The sequence below is a fragment of the Penicillium atrosanguineum genome, assembly GCF_028827265.1.
Source record: "Penicillium atrosanguineum strain IBT 20685 chromosome Unknown utg000002l_segment0_segment0, whole genome shotgun sequence".
In the NCBI taxonomy this organism is placed as follows: Eukaryota; Fungi; Ascomycota; class Eurotiomycetes; order Eurotiales; family Aspergillaceae; genus Penicillium; species Penicillium atrosanguineum.
Genome location: NW_026623134.1, coordinates 2,412,375 through 2,425,866, shown reverse-complemented (window position 1 = coordinate 2,425,866; position 13,492 = coordinate 2,412,375). Strand labels below are relative to the sequence as shown.

Here is a 13,492-nt window from a genome sequence, read left to right as displayed (position 1 = left end):
CCTGATCACGGGACTGTTTGCCATATTAGTCCGGTACCTTTCATTGCTTCTTTATGGAAAAACCAAGCGACGACGAGGCGGCAATAGAAAGCACCACGAAAGCCATGGCTATAGAGAGTTCCTCGATGTACTTCATCTAGGGAGGGCAACAGGGGACCAGGTCACTGACATTCTGTACTTCTTCTAGAAGCCTTTTTGCACTTCGAGGACCGCGTGGGTATTCTCGAGTCCGGAATGGCTGCAACGCAAAGTCGGGAAGCCACTGTCCTTGATGACTCATCCTAGTGCCTCAGGTGTGCATATTGGTGCCTGACACTACAGGCATAAATTTCTTTGTTACGATCATCAAATGCCCCACTTGTACCTCTGCACGACTCTGCGGGTTCGTTCTGTTCTCTCCAATCTCGCTGGTGGAGCCCAATAAATCACCACCATTTGTTCGCGCCATCACGAACTAGCGCGGGACCCATGACGAGATGGTTATTACCTGAAGCCCCAGCTGGTTTGGAGGGGTTCGAGCTGAGCTTCGTCCCTCTCCCCAGGCTTCCAATCACTTTTCATCTCTAGCACGTCATTTAAGGGTTATTATTGCTCTATCGCTTCACAAACTTATACTTACGTATATAAAATGGCCGATGAACGCCCACAATTCTATGAAAACCACTTGAGTCCTCTTACAATCAACACGCATTCGCTCGCCGAGTCGCTTCAAGAGCTTCGTATTGCCGTGCGCAATGGAGCCGAGTTGATCCATGGAAATGAACCAATTCCTGACAAATGGACTGTTGGGGGCATGTTTAAACATTTTCCTGGTACGGAAACTATATCCAGATTTCCCGATCCCTTGTGCATACCCGATCTGGTGGCTGCAATGGACCGATACGGGGTGAACAACCAATCTAACAGTTCCTGGCAGGAGTCGCTCTTGCTTTCTTACGTCTCGACTACCAATCCGCTGTGCTAGCGGACGGAAGAGAGCCTTCTCCAGACTATCGTCAGCATGCTCTCCAAAGGATTCCCTCGGACTTCCCAGACATCGCTCTGACACCGTCTCGATTGTCCCCCGCGGGATCGTTCTCACCCATAGCGGCTGTGACTCTCCGCATTCTTTCTGTCGTGGCAAATGCGAATTGGCAGACTGATGCAAAGCCTAGTCTTTCGCAAAAGGATATCACCTGCCTTGATGATGCCACAAATCTAGCTCTGAAGAATGGGCCCCTTGTTCCTCATGATGACCGCAACATGGGTGGTGACGAGATGTTGTATGGGCGTGCGGGTCTCTTATGGGTTCTACTAAATGTGCGAGCTCATGAATTTGATGATGAGACTCAGAAAGCTCTTTCCTCGGTATTAAACAAGATCCCCGAGTTGCTGCGAGTCATTATCGACGCAGGTCGACAAGGCTCGAAAGATTACATTCAGAAAAATGGAGATCAGGATGCACACCCTCTGATGTATGCCTGGATGGAAGGACACTACTGCTTTGGAGCGTGAGTAGCTCGTTACACCCCAACAAGGAAGAAAACAGTGCTAACAAATGTGTCAGGGTCCACGGAGCCAGTGAGTTATCCGCGGAGTCGATTAGACCTGAAAATTGCTAACAATACTCTCGATCATAGCCGGAATTCTACCCCTCCTGCTTGCATGCAAACCTGAGGAACTTGAAGAACACCTTCCTGTGATTGGGAAAACTATCACTGCTCTCTCAAGGTTTACTATTTCAAGTAACGGCCATCTTCCGATGGCACTTCCCCCTTTCGGATCCGCGCGAAAGTCTAAGCTTGTCCAGCTATGTCATGGAAGCCCTGGAATTCTCATCCTCCTTGCAACTGCATTGAAGAACGAGGCTCTGACGCGCAAATACTGGAGCCCAGAGTGGGACCAGGCCATCGACTTAGCCACCGATCGTGTCTGGGAAGAGGGTATCCTATCAAAGGGAGGCAGTCTATGCCATGGCATTTCCGGCAACGGGTGGCCCTGGCTCATGCTCCACGACGCCTTCCAGTACCACGCACAGGTTATTAACTCAGCTCGTTGTGATAACCTCGATCTGCCCCATGATTCAAGCCTCCCAGAAGGACATCTGGGCAAAAAGCTCACTCCGGACTACTTCCTCTCGAGGGCCCTGGCTTTCATGCTGCATTCGCGCGAGACGCGGCCGTATAACACGGCGCCGGAAAACACTGACAGAGACTATCGCATGCCCGACGACCCATACTCACTGTTTGAAGGCCTTGCCGGTAATGTCTGTGCGTGGGCTGAAACATGCGCGGTGCTACAGGCGAGATTGCGCAGTGCAGAGTATTGTCGGGGAACTAACGCCAACTCTTCGGGGCTGACAGAAGACAGCATTTTCCAAGAAGCGACTTCTCGCACTCTTGGTTTCCCTTTAATTGGCGGGAACGGAGCTCATGGTCTTCTCTAGACTGACCTGCAAATAATTTTTGAACTCGATAATAAGAGCCTATATACTATGCTTTCCAATTCGGGGAACTTGTTTTCGGAATAAATTTAGTAAATTTAAAAGCTCAAAAAGCTCGGTATCTCAATGTCGGGAATAGCACACCCATTGCTTCTCCATCTCAAGAGTTTCTTAACATGATCCAAAGCTAGAATATAAGTACAGCACTCGTAAAAATTATGGGCCAACAACCATAGAGAGGCAGAGACAATACATTTCCACGAAGTCAAGTGACCATACAAACATCGCTTTCGTAGCTGGGCACATTTTCCAAGACTTGGCAGGTATGATTTTGTTCGTCCGGAAGCTGCCCAATGTTTATACCTGTTGTTGTTTGATTCCCGTAAACACTATCTCCTCGGCCTTCCAAGGAATCTTGTACCGCGAGATCCATGGTATGGGCTCCGTAGGGAGGAGGAGGAATGTTCTTGCTTTGAGACTGCTCGATATCTTGGCCATGGACAGCTCCATTTTCCCCAACAACATCAGGGGACATGAAAATATCAAACGGAATGGATTCCGTAATCTGATTTGAAGTAAGTTCCTGCTTTCATACTCGCCGATGATTCCTTTTTGCTAACTTACTGTCGATATACACCCTTCCAGAGTTCGCAGTTCAATTGTAGTGGTCAAAACGTGCGCAATTTTGATAATTTCTAGTCGAATTGACTGTGAGCAAGCGTCCATCGACAGAGGTAGATGAACAGGCTTTGTAATGCGCCACTCAACGTCCGAAAATTCCGGGTTTGGCGTCTCATAGTTCTCGACCGTGAGATCATGCCTCTCACTAAAGACAACGTAGGTTCTTCTCGAGGTCAAAAAATGAACATTACTTCGTACTGACTCTGCAGCGGTTGCCTCAATTCTGAGGCTGTGTCTCTCAAGAACTTGGATTTCAATCGCTGCTAGCTGTATGTCTTTTGACAATGGCGTAAGCCAAAATTCCACCGGGAAACTGGAGCCGAAGGGGATATTCCGATCGGGGATTGAAATGTTGTAGTGGATATTCTCATCCCGCTGGTTTTCGATAGACTACATAGTTTGAGTTGTTATGATCAAAGTGGTGAGAAAGAAGCCAGCACCTACCTCAGGAAAGCTTGGCCATGGATGATTAGTCTCAAGCCCCAAGTATTTGTAGACTCTAATGGGCTGTGAGACGACAAAGTCTTTGCCGAAGCGGCGCTCTATGACGCCCTGCACCTTGTAGGAATGATACTCATGATTGATCCCTGTGATAGTCTCGGTAGCAGAGCTACCTATACATATCTTGAAGGGGAACTCATAGTTCCCGGTCGGTAATGTAAATGAATTGAGGGTTTTCGATGCAGCTATAGGTTGCCTTCTTTCAAAGGTGATTTGTCGACGGACATTTGATATCAAGAATTCGTCACGAGGTCTGTGAGTATTAGATATCTGGTATCCTTGCAATTTGAATTCCCAGGTCGCCTCACATTTCTAACATTCCCTGCACCCTCACCTCAATACTTTTTATCAAAGTGGGTTGTGATAGGCTGAATGAGAACCTTCCGGTTATAGACGAGTCAGGCTCCACACCATACTCTGTTGAAATGAATATGCATGAACGATCGAGTCTGATAGCCGAGAGAAAGACAAAGGAAGTTAGAGCCTTTGAGCAAAAGATTATCGGTTACCTATATAGGTATTGCGGGTAATCATACCTTAAATCGTAGTTTGAAATGTTTTTAGTGAACTTGCTGAACATCGTTGGGATTGTAAGAGCGAAGGGAATTGTACTTTCAAATGTTGACTCGATATCTTGCTAGAAATATTCTAGAGCGATTTTTCCGTGCATCCTCTTAAGTAGGCCACTTCTTGGAGTCGCCAATTCGAAGTTTTGTCGGACTTTCCTTAATAGGTTAGGCTGATCCGGTGTAGTCGCGCTGAGAATTCTCTCAGAAGAGCGGCCAGAACCCTAAAACTGAGGCTCCCGACATTCAATTTTCGCATACATGAGTCTGTGGAGAACGACTTAGTGGCATAATCTTTTAGGCAACCGGCCTCTAAGAAGACTGCAGCAGAACGGCTTCTATAAAACCATTGATCTATGGGGAAATATGAATAATTGATTGTAATTCCTAAGACACCAGAGTGTGTACATGTGACCAATAGGTTAAGCTTAGGTCAGGAGTCGAGCATCTCAAAATCCCAGAATGATTGATCACCGGCAGACCTGGGAACGTTGATATCGGGGAAATTATCAAAGAACATGTCAAAATTCTCAATGTTGCCGCCCATCATATCAGGGCTGTCAAGGAGACCGTGGAAATTGGTCGAAAGGTCTGATCCGATATTGTGGTGATCGACTGAGTTCACATTCATGCTTGTCCCTTCATTTTCTTCCAAAGCTTGCGGAAGGCCGATGCCGGAGTGCGACATATGGTGGACATCTGGAAGAGTCTGATGAGAGATTGAACGTGTTGACATGTCCCGGGAGCTTGATCGTCTTTGATCAATAGATTGTTCTAGTTTACTTCCACACTGGGTGTCACTCAACACACGATTTCCCAAGCGGGCCATTATAGAAGCTGACCACCACGTTGAACCTAAGGTCTTGAGACATTGATGAAACAAGTGAAGGTGCTCTTTCGCTGTTTGCCGCGCACTGGGTAAGTTTTCTTCTCTCATCTGTTTATATGTAATCGAGAAGGCAAGTGATAGGACATAGGCTGCCATGGGCACAGGGAGAAAATCTTGTATATCTTGCTTGCGAATGAGTGATGCAATCGTGAAGATTGAATGGCTTTGACGGATGATGGCCATCCTCGGTCGTGAGCGACCTTGCAATCTTTTTGAGTATGTTGAAAGAATAACAACTCCGTGGTAAAGAATATCTAGGGTTTCTTTTCACTGTCAGTCAAGATTCTCGTCTTTAATTTGAAAAAGTTTCTCAATACCGAGTAAATCTAGGGGAGTGTCCCACGCGTTGGAGCCATCAACAAGCTCCGCGAAGCTTGGAATATCAAGCTCCTGTTCATCAATACCATCCACGATTGGTCGGTAGAATCGAATTACCTCGCCAAGCTTGTCAGTAAGGCGAAGCCATGTGCGAAATGGTGATTTAAATATCGGAAGAACGTCATCTACTTTCTGGCCTATGTCCCGGTCATGAATCATTACTGGTCTTCCATTCATGGCAGCATTCCATCTGTCTAGGCTCCACAAACACCAAAACAAAGCTTTTAGTGAAGTTGAAGACTGTTGGTCGCCAGGCCTTACTAAGTGCAGGCCTATTGTCTGAGCATGATGGATGGCTTGCATCAAGTGCAAAGAGCAATCTTCATATCCAGTGGGTCTCCATTCGTGGAGGGACAACAGTGCTAGAATCTGTATCGCGGTCACCCTTTTTCTTTCAGCCTTTCTCGTCATATTCTGTATAATAACTTGGTAGAGGATGTTGCTGAATTTCTCGACTGTGAGAACGGCTAGATCTTGGCCAAACCGTAAGAAAGGTGCCGCACTTCGGTCCTTCGATGCAACAAGGCAGATCGACTGGATAAGGCGAGGAGACAGCGTATTTTCTTGGAAGCTAGCGCGGATATCGGTCTCATCCAAGAGTGGCAGTATAGGATGTATGCGACGAAAGTAAATGTTCATCAATGCCTCTTGATCATTTTTCGAGGGCACTAGACCGGCAATTTCCGGCCCTTGTGGCCGACTCTGTGTCGTTATTGAAGAGCCACAGGGCTCTTCTCTATGTGAAGTGGCGTTCTCATAGCGAAACCATCCTCCCACGTCTCCTCTGTGTGATCGACCTCTTTCCAATCTTGACCCTTCCTCTTCCAAAAAGGTCACAACAGGATTCGAGTCGCACGCGAACTGACGAGAACTTGAATCTTCTCCTTCTTCATCTTCTTCTGTGGATGCAGGCACACTAGGAATGCCAGGATTATTGAGTGTTTGCTCATCAACTTCTCCAACTCGAGTAGCTTGCGGTCGTTCGTCTTGCAGTACTGTAGCTGTGCCTGTTGTCGCTGGATCTCGCTCTACGCCTTCTTGATTGGCAACCGAGTCATCCGCTGCATCCGACGTGCTCAGTAATTGGGTCTGTGTGGATGCTTGCAATTTAGGGTCGTTGTGGTAACATCGTTTCTAAGCTTGTCAGTTTCCCCTTTGGCCATAGTTAACGCCGTTTGGAACGACGGTACCTTTTTTCGGCGGCAACAGGCACACGCGCCCCGTGACTGTCTTCGCTTGAGATTCTTCCCATCACGACTAACCAAGAAAGTCAACTCCATCAGTCAATATCTAGGTATGTATAGGGATCAATGAAGGAAGTCCCGCGCGGCAAGAAAGAAAGGTGACGCCACTGAGCGGTGAATATCCTAAAGCGGAAACTCCGCGTATCATCTGCCGCCTTGATTGAGGAAAGTCCGGATTTACTTGAGCAGCATTCATTAAATTAGGCAACATTTTCGGTTATAATCAAAACGACGACGACAAGTCCTTTTCAAATGTATAACCCATTTCCATTGGGCCAGAAATTGGGGTCCTTTTAGGCTTTATACGAATCGGCGTTAGTCTCTGCCCTACACAAATCCCCGTACCTAAGGCTCCGCTATAGCAGGCCAACATGGTGAACCTGAGATCGAATGTTCTCGCCTAGAACCCAGAGCTATTCTAGCATCATCAAGTGGTTTCTTCTTGGGGCAGTAGTATTGAGGGAAGAAAGCATGACTTTAAAGACTACGACTCGTCCCTTTTATGTTTGATATTTATTTGTATTTTCTATTAGCGGCCTCTTCTCTGTCCAGTTCAGAATTTGGTCTAGAGAGCTTTTAGAACATCATGTCCTCCATCTTGTCTCCCTTGTCCAGAGCATCCGCTTCTTTCCGCAGCACATCGGCTCGGAATTTCCTGAAAGCAGTCTCAATTCTCTTCCGGCTTTCAGGGTCAGACGTGATATTGCTAGCTGCGCTGGCTGAGCCAGCAAGGAATCCTTCAGAAAAAACCTGTCAGTACCGTTGGCATTCAAGGACGATCAATGAGACATCTTACCGAGCTCTCCACCCAGGAACAGACCACCCGCCGAGGCGAAGAAATACGTCGCAAAGTCACCGAGGGTTGTGGGTTTGAGCAGTGGTGTCAGATCCGGAATAGCTTCTAATCTACATATTAGACCCAATCATCTGTGTGTGACACGGTTCAACTTACCAGTACGGCCGTCAGCGAAGACAACCTTGGTTGGTCTTTCTTGCGCACGGACGGCAGTGAAGAATGCCTTGCGAGTGCTGCGGAGTCGGATCGCAGCGTACAACCCAAGTGAGATACCGACTGCCGATCCAACCGTTGTCCACAGGGATACCTTACTGGCAGCCGCCTTTAGCTTGTCGCGATCGTCGGCCTGGAGGTCATGCTGCATATGCTCATCGGCAAGTTTAGCGAGCTCGTCGGAGCGACGGCGGCGAAGAACAGCGAATGATTCGGACATTATGTTTGATGTGGAGGAAATTAGATAGGGAAAGAAGAGTACAGGCACGAGAGCAATTGAGTTGGTGAAGCTTGGACGGAGCTGGGAGTAATGACGTCATGTTTTCTTCCCTCTTCTATGAACGATTCACAATCGCATTGCTGCACTAACCACCGAGACACGCATTCAGTTGAAAATTACAGAATCAAATCTGAGTAATAAGCGTATTCGAGTCTATGCCTCATAAATTCTGCCTTATGATTCCCTGTCTTGCCAAGTGATCATGAATAATTGAGTTCCTGTTGCTGACGTCAGATGGAACGACGAACTACAACTATAACACACTTGCACTTTGAAGACACTGAAACAAAAATTTGACCTCCAAAATGGTCCGCTTTGTTACCGATTCACGCATAGCTCCAACGGGGACCCCTTCCCTCCGCGTCATCGGAGCCGGGCTCCCTCGCACCGCAACATCATCACTCCAAGCAGCCCTAGAACAATTGGGCTTCGACCCATGCTTGCATATGGCACAGATTATTCCACATGCTAATAGACAACAACTTCTTCTTGACGCATCCCGTGAAAAAGATACCGCTCGGCGACAAAAGCTCATTCATCAGCTCGTGGACGGCTATGCCGCGGTATGCGACATGCCAGCTATTTTTTTCCTCCCGGATTTGATGGACATGTTCCCCGACGCAAAGGTGGTCCTCAGTAGCCGACCCAATGCCGAAACTTGGGCTAAGAGCTGCTTCGACAGTTTGAGCTTTTTCTTCAGCCCTTGGTTCTATGGATGTGGGTTGTTGTGGAAGACGGATCGATTGTGGTATCAACTTAATATGCGTATTATTGACTGGTGTGATGAGACTTATGATCTTCGGGATAAAAATATTTTCACTGCTTCGATGTATGAGCAGTATAATGATTCGGTGAGGATGGCTGTGCAGGAGAGGGGACGCTCGCATCTAGAGTTCAAAGCGGAGGATGGCTGGGGCCCGTTGTGCGCATTCTTGGAAAAGGATGTTCCAGGAACAGAGTTCCCTAAGATGAACGAGAAGAAGACATTTGCGATTATCAAGGGCATTATGGTCACGAAAGGTGTCCTGAGCTGGGTGGCAGTTGGAGGAGCTGCCTGGTTTGGGTGGAGATACGCTTTTTCTCTCTGGAAATGAACAAAGACAGGCTTTAGAGATGGAAATTAAAAACTGTTTGGGTCTCACTCCTATCTTATTATGCTTAATTAGCATCCATCGAGACCATGCACACCACCATCCGCCGTATACTTGCAGGTCCCTGTTCCCACTGTCGTGGAGTTCTCCGGATACAGGACCACATTTTCAAAGTCAATGTTGTAGCACGGATGCACTTCTGAGCAAGAAACAGATGCAACAGTGCTCTTACTGGTATCAATAGTACCCGTAAAGTTGATAAAGGCAATATTTGAAATGCTCATGAGACTCGTCCCCGTATAGGAGCCATTGTTACCACTATCCTGCGAAATACCGGGTCCAGCACTTGCACCATCGATTTGAAAGTTCGAGAATAGAACATTCCGTACACTTCCCCACCCACCACCATTTGGTAGGCCAGCACTCTCGTACGAGGATTGGGGCACCTGGGCTCCGACCCATGTCTTGATATAGGCACTGTTGTGCATATCCTCATTATATCGGGTGATCTTCACATCATCAATGCGAATATTAGCCACACTCGAGTCTTCAAGATACTGGCCCAAGCTGCCAATGGCGATACCATTCCCCCCGCGGCATGTCACGTTGCGGATATCGACGTTGTAAGAGCGAGGCTTGATTGCAATGCAGTCGTCACCACCCTGGTAGACAAAGTTTGTGAGTTGGACATTTTCAACATCCATTGTGTCTATGGCAAATTGTTAGCTGGCGCCTTGCCACAGTACATCGACGAAACTCACCAAATCCATCGGTATTCTGGACCCAGTTATCACCATAAGGTGCGTCAACAGCAGTTGCATTGGCGTAAATATTGTTGAATCGCATATTTGTTCCGTTCATAATATTCAAGCTCCACAGCGGCGGGTCCTTGATGTAGAAATTGTCCACGTTGACCTCAGATACATTCCAAAAAACGAAGGGCATCGGACGTCCTGGCTGGGTATCGCCTTTTTCTGCAGTGTACCATACATTTCCATTGCCATCAATTCCACCAGTACCGTATCCATCAATTGTAATGTTATGGCCTGTGATGATAAAGCCTGCGTGGTGGTTCTGGAAGGCAACTGGGTACGAGTTGTTGCGCCAGTAATCCAGGTCATCGGAGAACTTTGAGAAATTAGTTTTCAAACTGTAAGGATGACTTGTAGTGACTTACAGTCCATTTACCATGCCATTCAATTACGACGTCGCTGACGACGGGGTTGAGGCGGGTCGCAATCCAGTATGACTGGTCTTTGGGAAATACAATTGTGCCGCCATTGCCACATTCATGGAATGCTTTGAGAATATTTGGAACGTCGTCTTTTTGGTGGCCATTAGCCTTGACTGTGCAAACATTCGACCCCGTTTTTAGGACCGCTGCATTTGCAGTTGCCAGGAATCCTGCATAGAGCACTAAAGAGATCCTCAGTAGCTGCATGGTAGCTCAGGCTTAGAAATGAGCGAATTTGTTTTCTATGCGGAGTCAATGCTTTATACTAGCAAATGCTCCAGACTCGCTTTTCTCCACATCAACTCGGGCATCTTTGCGCCGACGTTGGCTGCGGAGAAAAGCAATTGCGGGGAAAACCACCGGAGCTTTTTGTAATTACCACGGCAATCAAGCCATCAAAGCCACTGGAGTGCTTGTTGCGCCGATCCTTACCCCGATCCTGGCTGATGTCAATATCGCTTGGGGTGGGGATTCTCCACCAATGAGTACCATGCTACGCACGAACTCCGCAACTGTCCACGCCGGATCAAATGGCACTGAACTCATAACTCGTGCTAGTTGATGCCGAAAACTTCTTTCTTATTTAGATTTTTTCGTTTTCAGAAGTTCCCCTCAATCGTCTGGGGACTATATGTAGCGCGTTATTGTGGGTCGCTATTGTTGTATGCAATCACATCCACTTTTGCTTTGTATAAACTGAAGATGGTACGAGCGTACTGGTCCAGTCTATTGGTGGGCCTCGGTTCACTCCTGACTTTGACTAATGCGCAAAGTTGTTGGCGCAACACTTCATGTTCCGGTCCTACAGACAGTGCTTTCAGCGGAGCTTGGGAGAAGAATATATATGCGCCGTCGTCGCGAACAGTCAGACCTGTGTCAACTCTCTCTGACTTGAAAAGAAATGCCAGGACCACTTCATCCCATCCAGCAACCGCAACATTGCAGGGCAATGGCTCTTTGGTGGTGTTCGATTTCGGCAAAGAAGTCGGAGGCATCGTCCACTTGGAGTATAGTTCCAGCGGAAGTGGGGCACTAGGACTCGCATTCAGTGAAGCCAAAAACTGGATCGGAGAGTGGTCGGACTCTTCGAATAGTCTGTACCATGATGGTGCCTTGTATGCAAATTTCAGTTCACCTGGAAAGCACTCCTACGACATGCCTGATCGGTATTTGCGTGGAGGATTCCGGTACTTGACCGTCTTCTTGAACACCAATGGCTCTGTGGACGTGGAGCTGAGCGATTTGAGTGTTGAGCTGGACTTCCAACCGACTTGGTCCAATCTTCGCGCGTATCAAGGTTACTTCCACTGCAGTGATGAGCTGTTGAATCGTATCTGGTACAGTGGCGCCTACACACTGCAAAGCAATCAAGTGCCGGTTGATACTGGACGAATCACCAGTGGGCTGAAGTCCGGATGGTTGAACAATGGAACTCTTGGACCAGGCGATACGATCATTGTCGATGGTGCGAAAAGAGACCGCGCTGTCTGGCCTGGCGATATGGGCATCGCGGTCCCGTCAACGTTTGTGAGCTTAGGAGATCTTGACAGCGTGAAGTATGCTCTTCAAATTATGTACGACACACAGGTTTGTTTTTATTCTTCCAGAGAGAAATTATTGACTCTATACTGATCATCCAAACAGGACAAGTCAACAGGTGCTTTTGCCGAATCTGGACCCCCACTTAGCCAAACAGGCTCTGATACCTACCATATGTGGTCCATGATTGGCACTTACAATTACGTGCTTTATACCAACAACACCGACTTCCTCCAGGAGAATTGGGACGGTTATCTTCATGCCATGAACTATATCTATGGCAAGGTGACATATCCGAGTGGTCTCCTCAACGTGACAGGTATCCGCGATTGGGCCCGCTGGCAGCAGGGATACAACAATACCGAGGCCCAGATGATGTAGGTGAAGGCCCTTGTGTGAAAATACAGCAATTAACGGTCCCTAGACTATACCATACTCTGCGAACTGGTGCAACTCTTGCGTCGTGGGCCGAGGACTCAACAAACCTCTCGGATACTTGGAATTCAAGAGCAGAAAAGCTCAAGACTGCCATCAACACCTACTGCTGGGATGAATCGTATGGCGCCTTCAAGGACAACGCAACCGACACAACGCTCCACCCTCAAGATGCAAACAGCATGGCAATTCTCTTCAACGTTGTAGACTCCGTACGCGCAGCTAGCATTTCCGATAAACTCACCGAAAACTGGACACCGATTGGAGCTGTGGCGCCTGAGCTACCAGACAATATCGCCTCTTTCATCTCATCTTTTGAGATCCAAAGTCATTTTGTCGTCCAGAAGCCTGACCGGGCACTGGACCTTATCCGCCGTAGCTGGGGCTGGTATATCAACAACCCCAACGGTACAGAGAGTACCGTTATTGAAGGGTATCTTGCAAACGGAACCTTTGGATACCGCAGCAGCCGAGGGTATGGCTACGATGCTTCCTACGTTTCCCATTCGCACGGATGGTCATCTGGTCCGACTTCTGCATTGACCGAGTATATTGTCGGTCTCTCGGTCAGCTCCCCGCTTGGTATGACATGGTCTATCTCGCCGCAGTTTGCGGATCTGGATTTTGCTCAAGCAGGCTTTGTGACCGACCTTGGGAAGTTCCAGGCTTCTTGGACGAAGAAGTCGGATCACTACACCCTGGACTTTACTGTTCCTGGTGGCACTCTGGGGAATCTTACTCTACCATATATTACTGCGTCGAAGAAACCGTCAATCACAATCGATGGGGACCGGGTGACGAGGGACGTGGTCTATGCGGATGATACGGCGATACTTGGTGTGTATGGGGGCTCTTACAAAGTGGTAGTTCGTTGATTCACAACATTTGAATAATCATCTATCATCTTTTCCGCCATCGTCAATTGGATAAAAAGTGAAACACTAGAGCTCTCGTCCAGCAAACATAATAGTAGAAAAATGATGAAGAAAATATATGCCAGTAGCTGAATTCGAGCCCACGTCTTTGTTATAGAGCCTCCAGTGAGCTCAAAAATCATTCGAAATGAGCTCGAGATAATTAGACCAACCCTAGTACTTTCATCCACCCCCAAAGCTCAACACAACATTGAATTTTCATCAAACAACAATCAAGCAGATATACTGTCAAACATCTAAAGTATCTAAAATATGTTCTTAAAGAGAAATAGTTCTTAAAATTTCTGC

The 13,492-nt window shown here is 47.5% G+C and overlaps 8 protein-coding genes across 8 annotated transcripts; 3 read left to right on the top strand and 5 right to left on the bottom strand.

Annotated features, from left to right (window-relative positions):
* Positions 1-628: 628 nt before the first annotated feature.
* N7443_002695 (lanthionine synthetase C family protein) lies at positions 629-2,425 on the top strand (the record flags this gene model as incomplete). Its single annotated transcript, XM_056882751.1, has 4 exons — positions 629-812; positions 917-1,490; positions 1,547-1,560; positions 1,620-2,425. 4 exons carry the CDS (start codon positions 629-631, stop codon positions 2,423-2,425), a joined length of 1,578 nt encoding a protein of 525 aa, XP_056744592.1.
* A 262-nt stretch (positions 2,426-2,687) lies between these two features.
* N7443_002694 (arrestin C-terminal domain-containing protein) lies at positions 2,688-4,184 on the bottom strand (the record flags this gene model as incomplete). The annotated part of the gene is made up of 4 exons (XM_056882750.1): positions 2,688-2,987; positions 3,047-3,493; positions 3,548-3,857; positions 4,141-4,184. The coding sequence occupies 4 exons, from the start codon at positions 4,182-4,184 to the stop codon at positions 2,688-2,690; spliced, it is 1,101 nt and encodes a 366-aa protein (XP_056744591.1).
* A 419-nt stretch (positions 4,185-4,603) lies between these two features.
* N7443_002693 (uncharacterized protein) lies at positions 4,604-4,906 on the bottom strand (the record flags this gene model as incomplete). Its single annotated transcript, XM_056882749.1, has 1 exon — positions 4,604-4,906. One exon carries the CDS (start codon positions 4,904-4,906, stop codon positions 4,604-4,606), a length of 303 nt encoding a protein of 100 aa, XP_056744590.1.
* Positions 4,907-5,332: 426 nt separating this feature from the next.
* On the bottom strand, positions 5,333-6,717 carry N7443_002692 (fungal specific transcription factor domain-containing protein; the record flags this gene model as incomplete). Its single annotated transcript, XM_056882748.1, has 2 exons — positions 5,333-6,571; positions 6,628-6,717. The coding sequence occupies 2 exons, from the start codon at positions 6,715-6,717 to the stop codon at positions 5,333-5,335; spliced, it is 1,329 nt and encodes a 442-aa protein (XP_056744589.1).
* Positions 6,718-7,257: 540 nt separating this feature from the next.
* Positions 7,258-7,910, bottom strand: N7443_002691 (uncharacterized protein; the record flags this gene model as incomplete). The annotated part of the gene is made up of 3 exons (XM_056882747.1): positions 7,258-7,418; positions 7,478-7,582; positions 7,634-7,910. 3 exons carry the CDS (start codon positions 7,908-7,910, stop codon positions 7,258-7,260), a joined length of 543 nt encoding a protein of 180 aa, XP_056744588.1.
* Positions 7,911-8,275: 365 nt separating this feature from the next.
* Positions 8,276-9,064, top strand: N7443_002690 (sulfotransferase family protein; the record flags this gene model as incomplete). The annotated part of the gene is made up of 1 exon (XM_056882746.1): positions 8,276-9,064. One exon carries the CDS (start codon positions 8,276-8,278, stop codon positions 9,062-9,064), a length of 789 nt encoding a protein of 262 aa, XP_056744587.1.
* Positions 9,065-9,132: 68 nt separating this feature from the next.
* On the bottom strand, positions 9,133-10,502 carry N7443_002689 (putative extracellular exo-polygalacturonase; the record flags this gene model as incomplete). Its single annotated transcript, XM_056882745.1, has 3 exons — positions 9,133-9,770; positions 9,823-10,189; positions 10,239-10,502. 3 exons carry the CDS (start codon positions 10,500-10,502, stop codon positions 9,133-9,135), a joined length of 1,269 nt encoding a protein of 422 aa, XP_056744586.1.
* A 495-nt stretch (positions 10,503-10,997) lies between these two features.
* Positions 10,998-13,144, top strand: N7443_002688 (putative alpha-L-rhamnosidase B; the record flags this gene model as incomplete). The annotated part of the gene is made up of 3 exons (XM_056882744.1): positions 10,998-11,882; positions 11,940-12,211; positions 12,259-13,144. The coding sequence occupies 3 exons, from the start codon at positions 10,998-11,000 to the stop codon at positions 13,142-13,144; spliced, it is 2,043 nt and encodes a 680-aa protein (XP_056744585.1).
* Positions 13,145-13,492: the final 348 nt, after the last annotated feature.